Source organism: Phalaenopsis equestris, unplaced genomic scaffold (genome assembly GCF_001263595.1).
Source record: "Phalaenopsis equestris unplaced genomic scaffold, ASM126359v1 Scaffold235994, whole genome shotgun sequence".
NCBI lineage: Eukaryota > Viridiplantae > Streptophyta > Magnoliopsida > Asparagales > Orchidaceae > Phalaenopsis > Phalaenopsis equestris.
Window position 1 is genome coordinate 142,284 of NW_018253841.1, and position 23,055 is coordinate 165,338.

A 23,055-nucleotide genomic window follows, 5' to 3' on the forward strand; every position below is an offset into this window, starting at 1 on the left:
GGTCAACAAGTGAGGGATTTAATATTCATCTGAAAACAATTAATAGGTATTTCTCTATTGGTCTAAATGCCTTGATCAACTTATTCTCCAAAGTTATAATGTTGTTAGCTATATTATTTCAAATGTTGCAATCAAAAATATCTCATGACTATCAGTATATGTCATACTTAAATGTACATATTATCTTATACTTATTTATATTAATAAATCACATAATTTCTTAAATCAATAAATTACTGTGTGATACCATATTGTGTCAAAGCGATTGTTGGAACACATATGGATGCTCACATCTCTAATAAAGAGAAAGTGGCATACATTGGGTGTTTTGGCTCACCCACACAAATTGTAATGACAATATGTGACTTCAATATAAGCTTTACTTTCGTGATGTCCGACTAGAAAGGAAGTGCACATGATGTTTGTTTTTTCAAATTTACCACATGATCAACTCAATATAATTTTATAATGACACCTCTAGGTAGGTCACCTTTAAAATTATTCTTGATTTAACACAATCATTTAAGAACTCATTTTACAAAACTTTTATAAGAAAAATATTATCTTGTGGATGTTAAATACCTTATGTAATGAATGTTTTTGAAGTCATATACTGATACAAAATATCACTTACCTAACTTTGAAAGGAGCAGTTAAGTGATTCGACTGAAGAAAGGAATATTCAATAAGCGATACTCATCATTACATGGGGTCATTAAGCGAACACTTGAAATCTGAAAAAATAAGTGGGTTATCTTACGAGATATATCTACGCATTCATTCCTATAGCATGTTAAAATAGTTGTGACTAAAATAACACTACATAATTTCGTACCATACGACCCTTCACATCATGATGTTGAATTCAATATTTTAGATGAAGATTGATCATATGTCCCACCTGAAGCGTATGAGTATCAAATAAGACAAGGAATGCATGAGTTTACTTAAGATACAGTAAATTCTTAGTCGCATGATGGTGAAGGAGTTGAGGAGATGAAAGAGATGCTTTATGTAATAATAAAATTGAGAGTTAGATAGTATTTACTTTACATTTAGGCTATGAACAAATTCTTCGCTTGATTCCAGCTGGTACTGACTTTCTTAGGTTGATAATATGAGTTTTTGGGCTCATTTTCTGATTAAAGTTGAGATGGGTTTATTAAACTTTACATTTTAAGAAAAAAATATAAGTTCTAGAACTTCTATTGCCTATAGAGTAGTGTATTATAACTTAGATTTGCAATGTTGCATGTTTAGGTCATAATGGGAAGCTAGCTATAAACAAAGATTTTATAGACGTCATAAAAATAGATTAATAGATGATTACAATTTTTTAAGACGGGCCGACGACTACAAGTCTGCTTCATATAGTGATCATGTGTGGAAAGTAGATTGGGAGAAAAAATATTCTCGACAGACTAAAACGTTTAGATACCAAGAATAATATTATGATAATATTATTTGTTGCTATTGTGATTTTAATTTTCGTGTTACTCTTTATTAAGTAATATATAAATTTATATGTAATAGAATGAATTGACTTTCTGTCAACTTCTAAAAAAATTTTTTGATGTTTCATTTGAATTTAGTATGAAATTGTTAAAATATAGTTTACACATATACAGAACATATACAGAAGAGTAGTACAATTTTTTTTTCAGAAATGCTTTCATCACAACAAGTTAACAGCAGACCATTCCAAATAGACATACTGTTTCACCAACATCTTTCTCACAACAACTTCACAATTACTTCTTCAAACAACTACTGCCCCAAATAGACCTTTAATAACCCAATTTAACCACATTTGATCCGGCATGATGACAATTTAACTTATAGAAGAGACTATTTTACAATTTTTTTAAATCAAATCCATTGACCTTGCACATAATATTTTTTTATATATATTACTATTATTATTGTTATTATTTTTGCTGCTACTGCTGTTGTTTAAAATCTTGATCTACCATCACACAATTTATGTACCCTTGGCAATATGTTAAGTAAGGAATTACAAGCAGAACATACAATAATCTATTTATATCTAAATATTATGAGCAAATACATCAGCTAAAAGCAGTTCTGAGTCAGAATACAGAGCCACCACAAATAAAACTTTTAAATACATATTTTTTACTAGACATTTGAGTGAAACACCATATATACAAGCCTTATATGGCCACATACATCTTAGGCTGAAAACCAAAACCCTCAACCAACAAATTAAAATGCCTTGCATCAATTCTCTTTAGATTTGAGTTCTGATGGATCAATGAGACCTTCCAAGACAACAAGTTGGTCCAGAAGCTCGAACTTATCGTTTTCTAGAGCCTTGATTTCAGTCTCAACCATACTCAGTGCACGATCCAAAGACAGGCCTTCTTCCTCCAACAAAAGATATTTGTGTCTTAGTCCTCGATAGTCGCCGCCGCCGAAGGATGAGGAGGAATCCGGCAGAGATTCTGACGCAGAACCGTCGGTGTGCTCGAAGTGTTCGGTTTTTGGATTTCTTCTCGCGGTCTTCTTTGACTGCAGTGAACCTGCAAAACCTGCTTTTGCTTTATCCGCCTCTGCCTTCTTAGTGGCAGATGCAGCTTTCTTCTTAGCAGCTGGCTTTGGACGAGAAAGTTCCTCAGGAGGCATTCTTCCAGGTTCTTGCATTTCTTTCTGTGGTAAATCATAAAAAAAGCTTCTCATACTCAAAACTTTCAAGAGCCATTTACATACATACAACACAATTCCTATGTATTTACATATATAACACCTAAACTTTATTTTTTTTTACATTTATACCACACCAGTCTTTCATATCACATAAAAAAAACCATTGTTTTAACTTTTAAAAGGTGAAATATATCTTTTCATGTATAAATAGAGTGGGATATGTGTAAAAATTGAAGTTTAGGGGTTAGATATGTGAATACATAACAATTGAGTGGTGTGTATGTAAAACTTCCAAGTTTAAATAAGTACTAGGAATAATCCCCAACTCGAAACAGAAAAAAAAAACAAACGTGGATGTATTATGTCTACGATTACATGATCCTGCTAAGAACGCCCACAGCTGATGTGGAGCTTCAAAAATACCATATTTGCACGTTAAATTGATTACATGATCAAAATTGTGGAATGAACAAAATAAGCATGGTCTGATGAGACCCAAACAATCCATGAGGTTGCTTGACTAAAATTGAGTAAGCTCAAGGCTGGCTGGAATGAGTGCATTAAGCTCAATAAAGCAAATTGACTTTTGCCTTGTGTCTCTAAAAGTTAAAGTTGAACTTCATTAGATTTAGCTGGTGGCATGCAACCATTAGGTGGTAAATATGTCAACATAAGCTAACCAAAGTAAACACAACTCAATATCAAATAAAATCTTGTCTATCAGATGTAATCATGATTAATTGGATACACTTGGTTGGATCTAAGTCTTTACTAGAGCCAAGGTGGTTGAATGGACCCAAGTGAATTTAAAGATCATATTAGTTGACTAATCTAAACTGCAAATTAAGCAAACTTAATCTAGCTGAGTTTAATCCAAGTTGACCTAATTTACACCTTGATTAAATCCTAAATTGTTAATCCAAGTAATACAACAATCTAGATTGCACAATTACAAGATTGATTGATTTCAATTAATCCATTAAGAACACCTAACCTAACCAGAAGGCCAAATCAATACCAAATTCATAAGAAACTAACTTCATAAGAAACTAACTAAAACGAAAGCCAAAGAGAATTGGTCCAACAAACAACTATAAAAGAGAATCCAAATTGAAACCAAATCCACTTGACTTGAGGTCTGTTTGGGACGGCTTTATTTCTGCTTTACTTTTCAAACTGTCATCATAGTTCTGTATGAGAAACTGTTTTCTTACAGCTTTTTAGAAATTTTTATGGCAGAAAACTGCTTTTTTCAACCTGAGTTGTTAAACTGTAATGGCTGCTAGAAAGCTGCGGTCAGACTTTTTGAAAACAAAATAAATTTATAATAGTCACTACAGCTTTTTAAAAAACACTTTCTTCTACAGCAGTTTCACAGTTGCCTCTTCGAACAGTTGCAGCTGCCCCAAACATACCCATAATTCATTCATACCCAAATTGGGTGAAGCCAAGCACACCGAATCCAATTAGACCAAAAACACTGAATCCATTTCAATCAAAGGAACTAAGTTGTGATTACTCCTCTTACTTTGTCAAATCCATCATTGAGTGCACGTCACCAAGATTGAGCCTAAGTAACATTTAATTAGTGTTATTCAAATCATCCACGGCCATCAAGCTCGACTAGTTGTATGTGGTACTTGGGACAAATCAAAAGCTACACTTAGCTCTAGATTATTAAAGTAGGTTCCCAAACTCAAGCGCTAGCTCCAACCATAAGTTCATTCCACAATTTCTCTCCAAAGAAACTTCGATGTCACTTACGCACATGTGGTTGTAGTACCCCAAATGCTACCCAAGGCTATCAATAGTACTTCCCAAGGCTATCAATAGTACTTCCAACCTCCAATGCAAGAGATTGGAAGGCTATTGCAACAAGATATCGAAGGTACAACCCATACTCTTCTTTAAGGATGAGAAGCACAACCTAGGGTCTACAACGTGCCAAGCTGCACTACATGCTTAGCATTATAGAATCTAGAAAGTTATAGAGCTTTTAAATCATTAGACCGCAACGCAATCTATCCCAGTCACACATAATGATTGCTATGGAAATATTAATCACTAGACATCGATCAAATGGCTCAGACAATGCCAAATCAAATAAAAGATGAAGACAAGCAGAATCAAAATGAATTTTAAATCATTTACAAAATCTTAATACTATGAATTACAAAATTAAAGTTTAATTAATTAAAAAAAATCAAGTTCATATGCCATATAAATCTCATATCATGTTGCTTAGAAAATAAGTACATTATCAATGTTAAACACATGATGTTTTATAGATAATTCAAAACTAATTGAATATTATGCAACATTTCAAAAAATTAGATGGAAAGCAGTGTTGCGCTCTTTGAACCAGAATATCTCATGTGGGAACATTAACATTGCTGATTGGATATGAATCTCTCAAGGTCATAGGGCACACGTTTTGAAAAACAAAACATATATAATACTTGTCACGTGATCTTGCATTACAAGAGAGGTTATATATACATATTATGATAAAGAAACTATTAGAGTAATATTTTATAAATTTAAAAAAAATGAAATAATCAAAATGCAACAAGAAATTTGTTGGCATAATCTACATCATATAGCATTTGATATTAGTAAGGGATCAACAGTATAAAAAATAATAATCAAGCTCCATGCAGAAGTACTGGATAAACCTGCCATTAGCAAGCTGAAAATTCTAAACAATTTTACAGAACTTATTGCAAAGAAATCACTGCACTGCCATAGTTTTGGTACCTAAGGTTTAATGTGAATCATACATGAAAGGAATTGTCATGATTTGGGTATCTTTTTGTAGTGTTCAATGCTGTGGGTGATAATCCAGTTAAAAAAATAGCTGATTGTTCAAAAATATATATATTTGCTAAAGAAAAAGTTGGCAAATTCGTGTCTAAATATGTATGCTTTTCAGAACTCTGGTAGAGCTTGTTTTAATATAATGTTGCAAAGAGAGATGCAAAAGAAAAATAAATGATTTTATCTAATTATTAAGCTTACTTTAGTTATTATTTGGATAGGAATATAAACTGGAAATCATAACAAAATACGGGCATTTACATACATACGACCTAATTCTTATGTTTTTACATTTTAAGATATAAACTTTGGTTTTTTACATTTCTACCAGCCAAATCTTTTGTATTACATAAAAAATACCTCTATTTTAACTTTTAAAAAGTGAAATACACCTTTCATGCATATGTATGAGGCATATATGTAGAAATTGAAATTTAGGTGTTAGATATGTAAATACATATGAATTTAGTGGATGTATGTAAATCTTCCATAAGAAATAGAATTAGAAGGAATCATATAAAAGAGGGAGAAGAATAAGCAGAAGAACTAAGCTCCCGTGGCAAGCTGAAATTAAGATGATGCTTCTGGTGAGCCACTACCGCCAGCAATGATTTCATGGTGGATGGTCCGACGAAAAATGTAAGGCGGGCTCTCTTCCTCAATGAAATCCGATAAAAAGCTGAACTTTGTAAGACCAAGTGTGTATCAAGGAACCATCGCACATGGCATGAGTGATTTAACTGGCAGGGCCTACTAGGTAGATGTGTGCCTTAATTAAATGGAATATTTATCTGGTGCAAAAAAGGAAGAGTTGAAAGCAAAAAATCTAACCGCTCAAGAACATGTCTTTCATCAGTAAATTTAAATTCCAGCTTTCATTATATTCTCATTTAAAGTTAAAATTATTTCTTTCAATCCATATTAATTACTTTGGATTTCGAATCCTTTCATGATGCTGTTTAGGGAATATTTATTTGTTCTTTTTGGCTGGAAATTTATATCCAATTTTTGTGATGAAAAATGCCAATATTTAGTTGTGGGATGTTTAAATTGAATCGAGCTTGAATGTTGTGAAGCCACTTGTAAGGCAAAAATTTAAAAATATATAATTAAATGCCTTAAAAGATCATAAAATCTCTTTAAAAAGGGGGACCATTTATAAAGTGTATTAGAGTGTGCAGAATGTACGGTTCATTGTGCTGGAACAATCAAATCTATCAAATTTTCTAAAGTGGCATCTAATTTCTACAAATTTTTCAAATATTCATCAGACTTCCAAAATATTTTTAAATTTGAAGAAAGCTCTTTTAAAGAATAGTAAATGGTATGAAACCCAATTCACTCCAAGTGAATCCGACATATAGATCAACAAACTAATAAATTTATAAATAAACCCACAAGTGTTTGAATATAATGAACCTTGAATCATAACATTAGCATACAAATCTGAGGGCATGGTAAACTCAAATATGCTCGATATCTCATCTCAAAATTAGTCGGTAGTCTAAGCCAAATTCACAAGTGTACATAACCAAATTCAAGAAAATTTAGTATGGTAAATAAAGTCAAATCAAGCCCATCGAAGAAAAAATAAGACCCTAAGGCATTCCTAGATCTAAGGCTCTAAATTTTAGCTGTAAATTCATCTTGTTTATAAGATGGGATTATAAGGCGCATTGTCATACGCTTCTCTAATTTAAGAGACATAAGATCTACGTAAGGCTTCTCTTAAGCTTTGTATTGCAAGTCCATGGCCATTTTTGTTGCTACATGTCGAGGCATTGACCATCATCATTGTCATTTTCGCATTGTATCAACCAAAAAAAGCTAAATCCGTCCTACTCTTACCATTTTATCAGCCAACAAGACTTCTACTAGAAGATAGCTCACATGATATGTTCATTCAGTTTGTGTGCATTTTCATGACTATGTAACATAAATTACACACATATGTATGTACATCATCATCACTAAGCTCATCTTAACTACTCGAAGCCAGCTTTATAAATCCTCATTTTCCATTTGCTCATGTTGAGTGCTGCCAAAAATATTAAATCTATTCTTCCTAAATAATTTTGAACAACCTCTATTCATGTTATCTTACACTTGTCCTTCCACTTTCATAATCCTCCAACACAACTTAATCATTCTACTCTAATGGGTGCATTATCATCCTTATTACTGAATTTTGCTGCCCAATGCCATGATACGTACACTAACACTAGCAAAATTGCATTTTTATAAAATTAGCTTCAAACAGTATATCTTGTCACAAAACAATAATAAAACATGTATTCATTTTAATCACTTAGCATTAAATCTACAAATTATTCTCAATTATATAGTCATTCTTCTGTGCAATAGATCCAACACCTAAATTTATTGTTATCTTTTAATAAAATTGATTAATAACTTTTAGAATTAAAATCACTAATATTGCGTATTATATACTCAATTCTCATTCTACTACTCCCATATACTTAATCTTCTAACTATTTTCTTAATTTTTATATTCTTTACACATTTCAATTAATTAATAGTTTTTAAGGTTAAAATCACTAAAATTGCATATTATATACTCAATTCTTATTCTACTACTCCCATATACTTAATCTTATAACTTTTTTCTTAAATTTTATATATTTACATATTTCAATTAACACCTCACCAATTAGAGCCATATAATCTTAAGAGAAAAAAAACTCCAAGGCACCTTACTCGAGGATTCTTTATAAGCATCCTCATAAGCAATAGAAAAAGACAATAAAGTTAATATTGATCCTTAATATAATTCTCCTACAATGGAAAAATATAGTCATTCTTTAACTAAATCAAATACAAGTTAGTACACTATCAAACATTTTTAATAATTTCAACGTAACTTCGGCACACAATTTTCAAGCTTAATGTGCACCAAATTAATTATTTTGTGACTCAATTACACACATTCTTAAAATCAATAAAGATCATATGAATTCTTAGATTTATTGTACATACTTTTTCATTGTTTTAACATAAAAACATTTCCATCATAATTTTTTTTGGCTTGATGCCACATTAGCTCTCCAAAAATTGATGTGAATTTTAAGTGTGAGCTCCAATATTTTGTCCTATAGCTTCATCATATGAATCATATGTTTGATTTCTTTAAAGTTAGCATAATATTGAACATCCATTTATTTTTAAATATTGGTACCAAGAAGCTTTTTATTTAACTATTTGGCATCCTATTATTCTATACAACTTTACAAAAAATATTTCTTAGCCAAGTCAATATAAAATCCCTGATAACGTTCCAAATCTAATATTCCAAATCTAATAGATACCTTACATGAACATAAAACCTTACTTTCATGCATCTTCTTAACAAATAATTCAATTGCTAATCTTTCAGAACAAAAATATACCACATTATACAATTCATAATGATTTTAAAATAACCTATTGCATAATCCCCTCATTTATTATTTTCCCAAAGTAAAATTTTCATAATTTTTAAATGCATTCATCTCGAACTAAGATTTTATTGATAAGTCACCAAAAAATCCACTTGATTGGGCACAACCCTTGATGCATTTTGGATGAGATCACTTATAGAGTCAAATTCAAGATCATTCAAGCCCTATATTTAATAAATTAATAATCGCACAGACTATCTTAAGACTCTTGATAAGGAAAAAATGATAACGCAAAAGTAATCCAATCTGAATCTAAATGAGCCCAAATATGGCTAGAACTTTAGAAAATTAATAAAGTCAAACAATCTTCAAGTCTTATATACTTATAATCAAATAAAGCATTTTGGCTAGAGGAATCCGAAAAGGTCAAAATCAATCAACTATGAGGTCATTAAAGAAATTAAATGCAGAAAGATCGAACTATGATCAACAAAATACTTTGATGGAATACTATGAGGTTTTGACACGATTTTCTAAAATAGAACTCTGAATTATTATAAATAGATCATCATTCTCGCTTTGACTTGATTTGAAAAGAGTTTGGACATTTGAAGAACTCTTGTGCTTTACCAAACGTCCAATTTCGATAGCCACCAACCACCGTTAACCTGACTACTATAGTCTGACCATGTTGATTATTCAGTATATAATGCAAATGAGCATGTCAATAAGTAATTAGACTATCATTCTTATAAGTAATTTAATATAAATTTTGAGAAATTAATTAGTAATTTATACTAGCCTAAGTTTATTATTATTATTATTATGAAGATACCCTAAGTTTTCATTCAACAATCGTAGTGATTATAAAATTACAGCTAAAAACTTGATTCTAAAATCCAATAATAGGAGAAAATACCGTGAATTTATGATCTATCTAAAACTAATTTTCTTGAATTTCTTAAGTTGAAATTTTGAGATTAATTAAATTGCAATCAAGAACATATTTATTTTCTAATCTCTTTCGATAATTATAAAGCATATTCAATCTTCCTAATTCAATATATGAACTAATTAGATGATTGCATTAAAGTTCATCCTTATAGATTAATAAATCTTCAGTAAGCATAATCCTATCCTATTTAAGGATTTGCTAGATTTTTGTTAGATTATCCTATTTATTCATTTAAGATTCTTTCGATATTTTTAGATCACACTAGACTTGTCAAATCTTGAATTTTTACAAGTTATTTTTGTAAGTTCCATCCTGAAAATTCTTAGTTTTCTGATGCGAGAGATAGTTGATCCCTCTACTATGGTTGTTCACAGAGTAAAAGCTCATATTATTACAAAAGTTCCCAATGCACATGGCAAATAATTTGTATAATTTATGCTAAAGATATTGCACAAATATCCCAACAAAGAAAACCAAAACAACCAAAATATCAAAGATGCCTTTCTCACCAGAATCAAAAAAGTTATCTAATAATAGTTCATTAAATACATTTAGGACTAATATTCTAATACAGATCTAAGATTCTAATCATCGCAAGTATCGATAATCACTACAAAAATTCAAAAGACAAATCAATCATATTATTATCATTTGCAATAAAAGGTAATTAGCTAAGATTGAACTTTTGACACTCTAAGACCAACAAAATCTTTATTTTATAAGAATAACATATAAATCATCAAGGTCAAATTAGAGAAGATCAATGAGTTATGACAAAAAAATTCTTCAAGTTACTGAATAAGAAATATTGCCACAACCTATATGCCTTCATGCCTTCATATATAAGATCTCATTACTAAGGCTGCATTTGGGACAGCTTATTTAGAGCGGTGGCGTTTTCAGTTTTGAAAACGCCACCGCCTGTTTGGAAATTCCAGTCTGATTGCGTTTGGGAAAACTCAGTTTTTAACTTTATATTATACGCGGATCGCGGGGTCCTTCCCGGGATCCGCGTTTAATGCTGTCGAAAGACGACACTTGCCCCTCCTCCCGTCTCTTCTACCCTAATCTCGCGTCCCTCCTCTGCCCTGAGGCTCGATCCCGTGCGTAGCGCTCCTCGGCAATCCTCCGTCTCTACCGTCTGGTGTTAGCTTTGCGCTCCTCCATATTCCGGTCGCTCCTCCTTCGTTCACCAAACTCCTCTGTCTTCGGTTCGAAGAAATCCTCCCTCTTCTCTTCTCGTTCTCACTGGTAACCTCATTTTTTTATCTCCTTCATTTTCTGTTTAGGACTCCGATTTGTCTGTTCCCGTGAAGATGCCGCTGGAAGTTTTTCCTTTCGCAGCTTGTTCATCCGAGCGCTTTTGTTAAAGATTTTTTGGATGGTTTTTCTTTTCTGTGGAAGTTTATGAGCTGGAAGTTTATATGGTTTTCCTTATTGTGGAACTTAATTCCGCTTTTTCGTTTATGACGAAATTGATACATCTTTGTTAAGCTCTTTTTCGATCTTAAGAATGATGATGTTGAAGATGATGGTGATGACATAGATAACGAGATTGGTGTGTTGTAATTTCTTATATATATAATCTGTTTGAGGGCTCCGATTTGTCTATTTCTGTGAAGACGCCACTGGAAGTTTTTCCTTTCGCAGCTTGTTAAAGATTCTTGGGACGGTTTATCTTTTCTGTGGAAGTTTATGTGCTGGAAGTTTACATGTTTTTCCTCATTGTGGAAGTTAATTCCGCTTTTTCGTTTATGACGGAATTGATACATCGGAATTGATACATCTTTGTTATACATCTTTGTTAAGCTCTTTTTCGATATTTAGAATGATGATGACGAAAATGATGGTGATGACATAGATGCCGAGATTAGGGTGTTGTAATTTCTTATATCTCTACATATATATATAGATAGGGGTTAAATGGATGGAAGTTTACATGGATTTACACATTATTTTTAGGTTCATCTGTTTTAATTTCTTCAAATCAAACATAGCCTAAATGCTTTATCAAAGAGGTGTGAAATGGAGAATCTCTAGCTTCCTTGCAACATCCATAGCAGCCATAAGAAAAGCTTTTGTTGGATCTTATTTGTAGCAATGCAACTATCTGTGCTACCCATGCTATGTATGTAGCTTGGATGGCAACCGCTGATATGGATTTGTTATGTATGGGGCTTTTGCTGATAGCTTCGATGGCCCCATGCTATGTATGTTGCTTGGATAGCAACCGCTGCAATGGTATGGTTATGTATGGGGCTTTTGCTGATATTGGTGTCTTTCTGATGGCCCACAAAAGTAAGTTATGGGTATATATATGAGTTCATGGGGTTTTGGCTGTGTTAAGTGAGAATTTTGGATGAAAATGTTTTCTATTTTAGGAGCATTTCTGCTGTTCTTCTGCTGCCCTGTTCTGTCTTTCCAAGCCTTATAATGTTATGTATGACGTGAACAAATTAAGGACCACTTCTGCTGTTCTTCTTCGATTTCATAAAATTTTATGGTCCATTGTTTGGAAATGTTGAGAGATGGCACTGAAACACTTGGTGAGCACAGACTTATACCGAATATAAAGATGATTATTTGTGGTGGCCTCTACCGTTAGCATCCATTATGAAATTGCTATAAAGAATATGCGTACACTGGAATTTCTATTAACTCCCGGTGGTTAGGAAATTTAGGATTGGTTTAAATTGATTTGTTGTATGCCAATTTAAGAGAAAAACGTAGTATCAATTAGTTGATTTTGAAATTGATCCCAGATGGACCCTAAAGCTTTTACTTTGCTTCCTACCTACTGTTACCCATCTTTGTAAACCTTTCTTCTACATACATTGATCTTTGAAACTTAAAACTTCTAATCCTTTCATATTTACACTATTTAATTAGTTGATTTTTCTTTCACATCCATTTCCAAATATAACATTCTATATGGTCTGCTGTTGTTTAGAAGAGCAGAAATTTTGGCTTGAAAGTGCTCCAGTAATTTAAGTAAAACTTGAATTAAAATCATGGGGCATTTATATACATTGCACACAATTCTTATGCATTTACATATCTAACATCTGAACTTTCCTTTCTACACATATAACACTCAAATCTTTAATTGAAATGTAGATGGTTTTTTTGCCCTGCAGTTACGACAGTGGATCAACTCTTTTTTTGGCCGAAAGTTTTGCAATATTTTTGCTAATGGCTGACATTCGAAGCGTAATCCAAGTAGAATTTCATATTTTCGAAAAAGTTGGCACTTTAGACTGGCTTAAATAAATATTGCAATCATTGTGTCATTCCGTTTTTGGATGTTGTAATGTTAAATGTGTGTGGTATTATAGCAACAACAAAGTAAAAATTTGTTTCTGTCCCATTTTTTTTTCCTCAGGACTGATTGCATTAACATAACGGTGGATCAGTTTGGATGGCTACAAAGTGTATTTGCTTTTGTCTCCATACCCCGGTAAGTATACTTTATATATTTCATAAACATTTGGACTTATTTATTATATTTATCATAACTGCAGAACGATGAGTTCAAGATATTCTGGGAAGTCCGAGAAAGTGGTGTGTCAATGCGGACTCCCGTCCTTGCTACTCACGTCACGCCAGGAACATAGCTTCGGGAGGCAATTTTACAGATGCCCGCGGTGGGCACAGCGACATGAGGACTGCAAATTCTTCAGGTGGGCTGACAAGAAGTCTGTTTCTATGATATCCCAGATGGACACCCTGGCACGGAGTTCGTCGATATCAAAATTTCAGAACACCGCATCTGCTTCGACTGCTTCCGTTTCTACTGTATCCCAGTCAGACAGGTTTGCTCAGGGTTCTGGAGTGACAGAGTCGGTCACAGTGGGACGTGATATGCTACTGCATGTAAAAGTCAATATTATTATTTTTCTCCTTGTGATTTTGACATGTTATTTTTTCTTCTTTGTTGGGTCTCATTATAGTATGTACTAGTGCGTTTTGGTGTATTTTTCACACTTTTTTGGGTAATTTTGTATTTCTGATGTGATGAAATATTTCAGTGATATAAATATTTTATATTATCACGTATGTTTTTCAATATTCACATTTTCTTTTTTATGATTACGTTGAGAGTGTATTAATTTTGTGAAAAAAAATTCAAATAAGCTGTCTCTAGAAAGCACAAAACAAACAGTTCCAGCTTATTCAGAATATGGGCAGTTTGGTCATTTTTGCAGAATAAGTTGTTCTCAATAAGCACAAACCAAACAGACAGACAAATTATCCGGATAAGCAGCTTATCAGGATAAGTTGGATAAGCTGTAGCTGCCCCAAACAGACCCTAAAGCAACTTAAAGAGGTTTGGTATCTCAGTTGGTTCAAATTTAAGAGAATTTATATCTTAGTAGATAATGACTCATTTTTTAAATTAATTTTTATTATTAATAAATCAAATTATAACTTACAAAATCTCCAGAAGGCATACCTATGAGATAATCTCAAACAAAGCTGATAGATAAGATTCTCATTGGAAAGATTTCAAGAGGGCAAGTGACAAATAAAATTTCTACTTTTAACACATAGAAATCATTCCCAAAAGATAGCATTGATAGAAATTTATTAATGAATCAATTTCTCACTAAAAAAATTCCATGAGAGCAAGTGATTGAAAATATCTTTACTCATTAAGAGATATAAACATAATAAATAAGTTATATCTAAAAAATCTCAAAAGACATAAATATCAAAAAGATAAATAAATTTAAAAATCACAGAAGGCATAAGACTTAGAAAGTACAAATTCATCAAAAAAACCACAGAAAATTAAAAGCATCTAAATATACATGCATAGCAAAAAATCTCAGAAAACATGGATTTCAAAAATTATAGTTTCTTAAGAAAATATTAAAAACTAAACATCATAAAAGAAATAGATTTATCAAAACATTTTATAAATAGAAGTATCAAAAAATACAAGTATATTTAAAAATTTTAGAAGGTATAACCTCAAAAGATATAAATATATATATAAATTTCAAACAACATAAGCTTTAAAAGATACAAATTCCTTACAAACTCCAAAAATTATAAGCCTTGAAAGATACAGATTTTTTAAAGCTAAAAACCTTATGAGTTACAAAGTAAAAAAATTTTAAAAAGCACCAACTTCAAAAGGTACGCAATATTTCTTCATATCTAATATATATATATATATATATATATATATATATATATAATGATTCTTTGATATATACCGATGTCGCCTCCCACGCTCGGCTCTGCTAGGGTTTCGACCCATGTCGAACCCTAGCAACCCTTATCGCAAGATCTTTTCTCCGACGTCGAAGCCGACGTCGTCATCCTCTCCAGCGTCGTCGTCTCTCCTCTCGCGTCTCGTCCGCTCTGTTTGAAGCCGACTGCAACCCTCATCGTCTCTCCGACAGAGTTTGTCCTTTTGTTCGACTACATCTCACGGAACACGGACGGGAAGGGGTCGCCTCGTTTCCTCCTTTCGTCTTCCTACTCGACTCAGCTCGACTCAGCTCGACAGCTCGAATGCACCGAGTTTTGGTCTCTTCGGTTCCTGGCTTGCCCTTTGACCGACTTGGCAGGGCTTCTAAGCTGTGATGGAGCTTCATTCTTCTTCAGTTAACCTGACAAAACCTCATTTTCACACGTGGTGAGTAATCCTCAGGTGGAAAAGACGGTTGTCTTCCCCTCAAGTTATAAGAAATATCGTGATGGTAAAGGTGATTGCCCCTTTATTAAGAATGCAAGTAGAAAAAGTGGAAAAACAACACTCTTTTTCTCGGAGTTAGAAATTTCAACCCTGACTGACAAATTCAAGTTTGCTCTTATTGAAAAATTTCAGTGGGGGCACCCACCTATGGAAGTTATCAGGAAAAGTTTTGATGATCTTAAATTATAAATTAGCAGGAAAGTGGAAAGCATGGATGAGAGACATGTATTGATTCAATTAACCGTGGCTGAAGACTACACTCGGATTTTCTCCAAAAAATATCTCAGCATTGCTAGTAAATCAATGAAACTACTCAAGTGGTCTCCTGATTTTGACCCTAATCATGAACCTCCTGCTGTACCGGTATGGTTCAGTTTACCAGGTCTCAAGCTGCACTTTTTTCATCATCAGGTTCTTTTCTTTATTGGACCCATAGTTGGAGACCCTATGAAACTAGATCTACCGACTTTCAACATAATCAGACCTTCTGTGGTCAAAATACTTGTGGAAAGAGATATTACTTTACCCGATATTATTGAAGTCTAGTTGGACACAACTCATAATAGATATTGGCAACAAATCGTCATGGAGAATAGACCGCCTTACTATTCTCATTATAAGATGTTTGGGCATACACTTGACAAATGTCATAAGGTTATCCTAATTTGAAATCTAAATATCAAGTGAATAAAAATGAATCTAATCTCACTACTCTGGACATATCTGTTCCATATGGAGAGAAAACTACCACAGGATAGGTTTTGGATATCGCTAAAGATCAGCCACCTACCATCCCTGCCGAGAAGGTGCAACACGATCCTCTTTCCAACATCGCAGTTCCTGATGAAGAACACCATACTACAAGTGCAGATCCAAATGTGCTTGTAACACTCACTGTTATTGAAGAAGACCCACTTATATGCCAAGACACACGAGAGTGCTTCTTCGATTTGATTAAAGATCAGCTGGTACAACAAGTAGTTGTTTCTAATGTTCAACATGTCCGACACACATGTCCGACACACTTTAGACTAATCCACTGATCAGGCGAGTCAATCTTCGAATGAAGAATGACAGGTTTATTCCAGGAGGAAGAAGAAAACTGGAGGCCGACTCGAGCTTGGAAACTTATTGGATGATACTTTGGTCACTACTGGCAATGACACTCATCTTACCAATTTATTATCTGGCTCCTTTCATAAAACTAGAGGTAGAGGCAAAAGAAAATTGGGTCGCTCTCTAGCTACATGATACTACGTTTTTTTGGCATTTTTTGTTTTTTTATTTAGGTCTCTTGTATTTTTCTATATTTTCTCTTTTTTTTTGGAACCTTTTATATGTGATGGTTATCATGGGAAAGGGTGTCATGCTTGGGCCCTTCCACACAATCTTTATGTATCCTTATTTCCTTTTAATAGATTAGGGACTGTAAGTTTATTTGTTTATTCAAAAATTTCAGAAGATTAATGCTTTAGAAGATATATAAGTTTTATTCCTATGAAAACCTCAAAGAGCATATACTCCCACTACAAGAGGGATGGGCACTATATTTTATTGTTGAATCAAAGACTTAACTATAACATGTTAAATTTCTGATGAGATTTATACACTTGAAAGTTATATAAAAGACTTAGTCTTCTACGAGAAGGAAGCATTAAAACACATGGATCACTCTCACACAAGATGGAGGGTTCACCAAGCATTATTGTTTCCAATAATTTAGTTGTAAAAATCAATCAAATTTACAATTATATGAAGCAATCTACATCAAAGAAAGGGATAAGAAAAAGTCTTATTTCCCAATCACATTTAAAATTACTAAATCTACATAATATCAATGAAATCTTCATCATCATCATACACCCCCCCCCCCCCCCAATCGAAGTTTGTTATTATTTTCAAAAATATAACTTCTGCACGACTATAATATATTTCAAATGATTCCAAGAGAATCAAAACTAACAACATTGTTTGACATCACAAATATTAGCAGCAAAATTTCTTGATAATTAACTCTCCATCAAAAAAAAAAATCAAACCATTAAAATATAAGATATCTCACTTAGAATTCAATCTATCCAAATTGAGACAATCAAACATGTTTTAGAAGAAAGACTAAAGTGTTGCCATAGGAATTGCATTGCTTGGAGGACAATAATAACTTCATCTGTAGCACAATTCGATAGCCTTAATAGAGATGCACGAAAAACTACAAGTAGGACGAACGTTTTACCGGTGCAAGATAATGTTTAACAACTTTTAAGAGAAGGAATTGAAACCTACATAAAATTGGTGTCCATGAAAAAAGGCAAAAGACTTACTCATGGTTCAATCTATGAAAAACAGACCCATGCACTTAATAGAGATACATGCTCTAATTACAATAACATTTATTGTGCACACAACGTCGTGACTATGGACTTGCATGCATGCATCACACGCACCTGTGCACATTTATGGGAGCCCCTACAAGCACACGTGCATGCATGTGGGCACATCCCTAAGCGACCGAGTGTATGCACTGTCGGCACTAAAAAAAAAAAGAGAAGAAGGAGGTGAGGTTGTTGAGGGTCGTCCGTAAGAAGCTGTCGGCAACCGGAATTGAAATCTCATCGCCCGCTTCGGAAGGACGTTTTAATTTACGTATACATATATATATATATATATATATATAAATATATATATATAAATACACATATTTTTTTTTTTATAAAAAATATGAAATCAAACTGACCTCATATTTTTCGCAGTTTAAATGAAAGAACACTCTACCTCAAACCCTGTATCTATCCCGAGGGATAAACACAAGACTTGAGGATGAGACTCGATCAAATAAACGAAGAAAGATATGACATCCGTTTGGTCAGCGAAACCGTTTTATTTGCCGACAAATTCCTCTATTTATTACAAAGAATTAAATAGGGTTTATTTTAGGCTGGGTTCGGAAAAGCTTCCTATAAGGGCAAGCCTCTATAGTTAATTACATCTTAAATGACCGAAATCACCTAAGAAAACTCTCGATAAAAATCAGAAGATATCATCTTCAAAGAAGTTAAAAGGATAGAACTTTTCAACGAAATTGGACGAAGAGGTGTGAAAAGGGGAATGCTCAAACCTGGAACAATGTTGAAGAATCCAAATAAAGAGAAACTACGGAGGCCACGGATCCTAAGGAGAACCTCAGTGACTTTTCAGTCTATCCTATAATTTGGCTCCAGTTTTGAGAAGAAATTATTAAAGTGTTTCATTCTGCCAATTTTATTTGATTAGGGCTTATATTTGCGCGACAGGGTCATACAAATTGCCTAGAAGATATGAGGGTTTACGTCGTATCGGACGACAACCTCGAAACCTAAAACGAGTTAGGGCTTAAATCGTACAGCAGAGCTATACGAATGCCTAAAGAAAAGGTGGAGGACTTATGTTGCGCTAGGCAGACAACCTCAAAATCCTATGGATTGTTGTTTAATTTCTAGGAAAAGGGATGATTTTGCTGGGGAAGACATGTTCTGCTGTTGAAGATGGCCGTGCTGCCCACCGCGCTAGCTCCAAGCTTCCCGACATGACGAGTTCAAGTTTTCTAGGGTGTTCAGTTATAGTGTTAAATCAAACGGCCCAATAGTTGCAGTCCTCTAAACATCCTATGCAAAAAGGAAACATGCTTAAGGTTATATAATGTAAAGTGTGCGATGTAGGAACAAACAATAGAATGCACGTCAATAGAATGCACGTGGAACAAGGCAAAATAGGAGCAGTATAACATGCTATACGAGAAGAACGGTAGCAAGTAGAAACAGGAATAATATAACATGTTGTACGGTACGGTAGCAGGTAGAAACAAAAATGGTATACATGCTGTATAAGAAGAGCAGTGACAGGTAGAAACAAAAAAATTAATTGCTGTAAAATATAAAGCAAATCAATGCGCCTGCGAGATCCGTTGTTCCTTAAGTATGCAAACCTAAATACATCTCAAAAAACAAAGTCCGAAAGAAACGTCGTCCAGGAAACCCGAGCAAAAGCGGAGAAACTCGAGAAAATCAACGAAAAAGACTCAAGTAAAAGAAAATCCTCAAAACTCCCGGGGAAATTCCAAAAGAAAGAAAAAGTAACACGAGTGCCCTGTCCCAAAACTTCGATAAAACAAAAAGAAGATTCAGATGAGGGGGACCGCAAGCACTCGTATGGGACTAGGCTCAGCTATATTTATTCTCGAGGAATCCACGAATGCTGCTCGGTCACCCGAACGTATAGAACCCGCCACTCGTCTAGAAGGGTGTCTTGAACCTCACTTAGGGGGCTATTTCCCAGCCTAATCTAGAAGTGTGTCTTGAACCTCACTTAGAGGGCTATTTCCCAGCCTAAACAGGTATTCGTCAGGTGGACAACCAACTTTTAAAATACGTTTTATGTTTTTGACATACAAATTTTTAAACATGCAAAGAAGAGTTATCAATTTTTGTTTCGTAGAAGAGTATATTTTTGTTTGAAAATGGTTTATCAAAACTTATCTTCTTTTCTCTCTTTTTTTTTTAGAAATTCCTTTGTTGTTCACGAGTCGATTACGCTGCCAGGTGTAGGACTGCCAACATCCTGAGGAGGTTCGAGCCGACTACCGCTAGACTTATGTCGGGGTCTTGATGGTTTCACGTATAGCAAAAGGCTATACGTGGACACTTACGCATCGGGCATAAGCATCGAAAAAAACCCGAACCAAGAAGCAAGGAAAAAAAAGAACAAAAATGGAGTGAGAGAGAGGAGGCACCGATTCATCTAAAACACCGAAAATGAGATTGGATCAGTTCTCAAAACTCGTATCGAAAAAACCAGGGAAAGTAGGGCCCGAGGTCTTTCCTAACAAACATAAAATATCCATTTGCGCTGATTCTCCCCAAGAACGCAGGATTAATCAAATCAACCAGATACTCTCCCAAATAAAGCTTGCAAATCCTCCCCAGATCCCAAAGTTGATATCAAAATCTTCCAACTTCCGAATTAATCAATAACCTTATATATCAAATAAGCATAGAAATCTTCCCATAAAATCACATAAATGCTCACGATCGGGCTCACTACAAAGAGATGAACAGCAGGTAGGACTCACGGCCAAGGCAAACCCGAGGCACAGAAAGGGAGAAAACTCACGGCTGAGGCAAACCCAATGAACAACAAGTGAGGCTCACGGTCAAGGCAACAAAGGGCCCAGAAAAGAACTGTCAAAGCTCACGGTTTAAGGCAGTAAAGAGCAGCTGCAACAGCCCACGACCAGAACAGCCCACGACCAGAGGCCAGAGGCCATCCAAAGCACAAGTAAGTCCCACGGCTACAGTAACCCAGAGCACCAGGGGGCTCACGGCTAAGGCAAACCCGAATCAGCTCCTATATTTATCTAAAATTTGAGTGTCGATATACATAGGAGAGTACAAAACATCACCAATTTCTCAAAGTAACAAGTTTGATCCATTTACAACTCTCCAAATGATTCAAACTCAACAAGGAATAAATTAAACTCAGGGAATTCCAAGGGAATTCCAATGGGTACTAGAGCCAAACCGAGCTCAACAAGAACCAAAGCCAAAGCCGAGCTCAACAAGAATCAAAGCCAAAGCCGAGCTCAACAAGAATCAAAGCCAAAGCCGAGCTCAACAAGAATCAAAGCCAAAGCCGAGCTCAACAAGAATCAAAGCCAAAGCCGAGCTCAACAAGAATCAAAGCCAAACACAGCCCCCAACTAAAGCCAAACCGAGCTCAACAAGAACCAAAACCAAAGCCGAGCTTAACAAGAATCAAAGCGAAACATAGCCCCCAACTAGAGCCAAACCGAGCTCAACAAGAACCAAAGCCAAAGCCGAGCTCAACAAACAAGAATCAAAGGCACGAGAGCTCTCAAAGCTAGGAAAAGAGCTTTAACATCTCAATAAAAGTCAAGACTCAAGTCTCCACAAAAGTCGACATCCCATACTCCTGAAATGAAAAATCGAGCACCAACAAAAGCCCAAAACCGAGTCATTCAAAGCCCAAAACCGAGTCCAACAAAATTAAAATCCAGACTCCCATAAAGCATTAAAGATTCAACTATTTCAAACTCAAAACCGTGACTCCAAATCAAGCCAGAACCGAACCAATTGAGGATCAGAAATCAAGCTGCAACTAAGACCCCCAATATTAAGCCACAATGAAAGTTAGAGCAATGTCCTCATGCCTTTAAAACCTCTCAAAATAGAATTACCACATGCTCGTAGAGTGAACATCTTGAAATACATGAAAGTAAAGCATGTTGAATATTTCAAAATACAAAAAAGCAAACTACACTAACATGCTGAATCACCCAACCGAGCCGAGCAAGAGAGGCTCGACAGAGAGAAAAACTTCAGGTAAGCAAGGCACTGAGGAAGGGGAGGGGAGAAGGAAATATATATCTTCTAGCCTTTAAATGTCATTCCCATATAGCAGATGTATAAATAAGGAGTAAGAACATATTTAGGAATGGGGCAAGCAATAATCTCCCTATTCTAGTATGCTTGCAAGAGGAGCAAATTCGTTCTAAAGCCGTGCTTTAATTATCTAAATCGTTACCAACATAAATATGATGCAATAAACAGAAAACATGTCATATCTCCACCGTTTTAAGCAAATATTCAAATCTAAATCCCAAAACATGCTCACATTTCCTCCTTCACATGCTCTTAAAGAGAATACCTCAAAAATGTACGAAAGTAAAGTGAATCGGCATGTTGTATCACCCCAACCGAACCAAGTTCAAAGGCTCGGCAGAGAGGAAAACCGAAAGGAAACAGGGCACCAAAGAAAAGGGGAAAGAAGAGGTACCTCCTTAATGCCAATGTAAAACACTGCAACACAAGAATCCACCTCAAAGAAATGCTCTCACAGAAATTCCCTTTCCAATCTCCTCCCACAGCCAAAAATTTCAATCCTCCTCTCTTGCAAATTTTCTTCAACAATCTCAAAAATTTCAAAAGAAACTATGTTTATAGGCAGAGAATAGAGGAGAAGAGAAAAGAGAGCACCCCTCGACCCACGGCACTCGAATCGGGCCAAAAAAGAAAAGGGACGCGCTCCCTGCTCGCGGAGGGCGAAGCCACCGAAGCATCTCGGACCGAGCGGCCAGCCCAGTAGCAGCGAGGGAAGCATCGGGAAGAAGAGAAGAAATTGCCGTTCAAGTGTACCAGGGAGCAAGCCTCCCAGAGTCAAACTACCAAGAAAAGGAAAAAAAACCACAGCCTAAGGAGACTGACACAGCTTCGGGAAGGAGGGCGCGAGCAGAGGAATGTCAGGCAAGGACGAACGAGGTCAACCTTCTCTCGCGCGGAGGAGGAAGAGCTCGGTCGGCTCGAGAACGAGAAAGGGAAAGGGTCAGGCACGCGAACGGGAGAGGGAAAGGAGGCAGAGCTCGGGTGCGTGCGTTAGGGGAGTTAGAGCTTAAAGAGGAAAGGGGGTAAAATAGTTTTAATATAAATTAATATATATATATATATATATACATATATATA

At 34.8% G+C, this 23,055-nt stretch overlaps 1 protein-coding gene across 2 annotated transcripts in view; it reads right to left on the reverse strand.

Moving 5' to 3' along the window:
• Positions 1-2,063: 2,063 nt before the first annotated feature.
• The window catches only part of LOC110039260, a 25,882-nt gene continuing 4,890 nt past the window's right edge, over positions 2,064-23,055 (reverse strand). The window contains exons 2-3 of one of the 2 annotated variants that reach the window (XM_020744265.1): positions 6,084-6,275; positions 2,064-2,670 (exon numbers count right to left, since the gene is read on the reverse strand). In XM_020744265.1, the coding sequence (XP_020599924.1) occupies positions 2,242-2,670; positions 6,084-6,101 (447 nt within the window). In that variant the 5' untranslated portion in view covers positions 6,102-6,275 and the 3' untranslated portion in view covers positions 2,064-2,241. The remainder of the gene's footprint in view (positions 2,671-6,083; positions 6,276-23,055) is intronic. The other variant, XM_020744266.1, reaches the window with a different exon arrangement.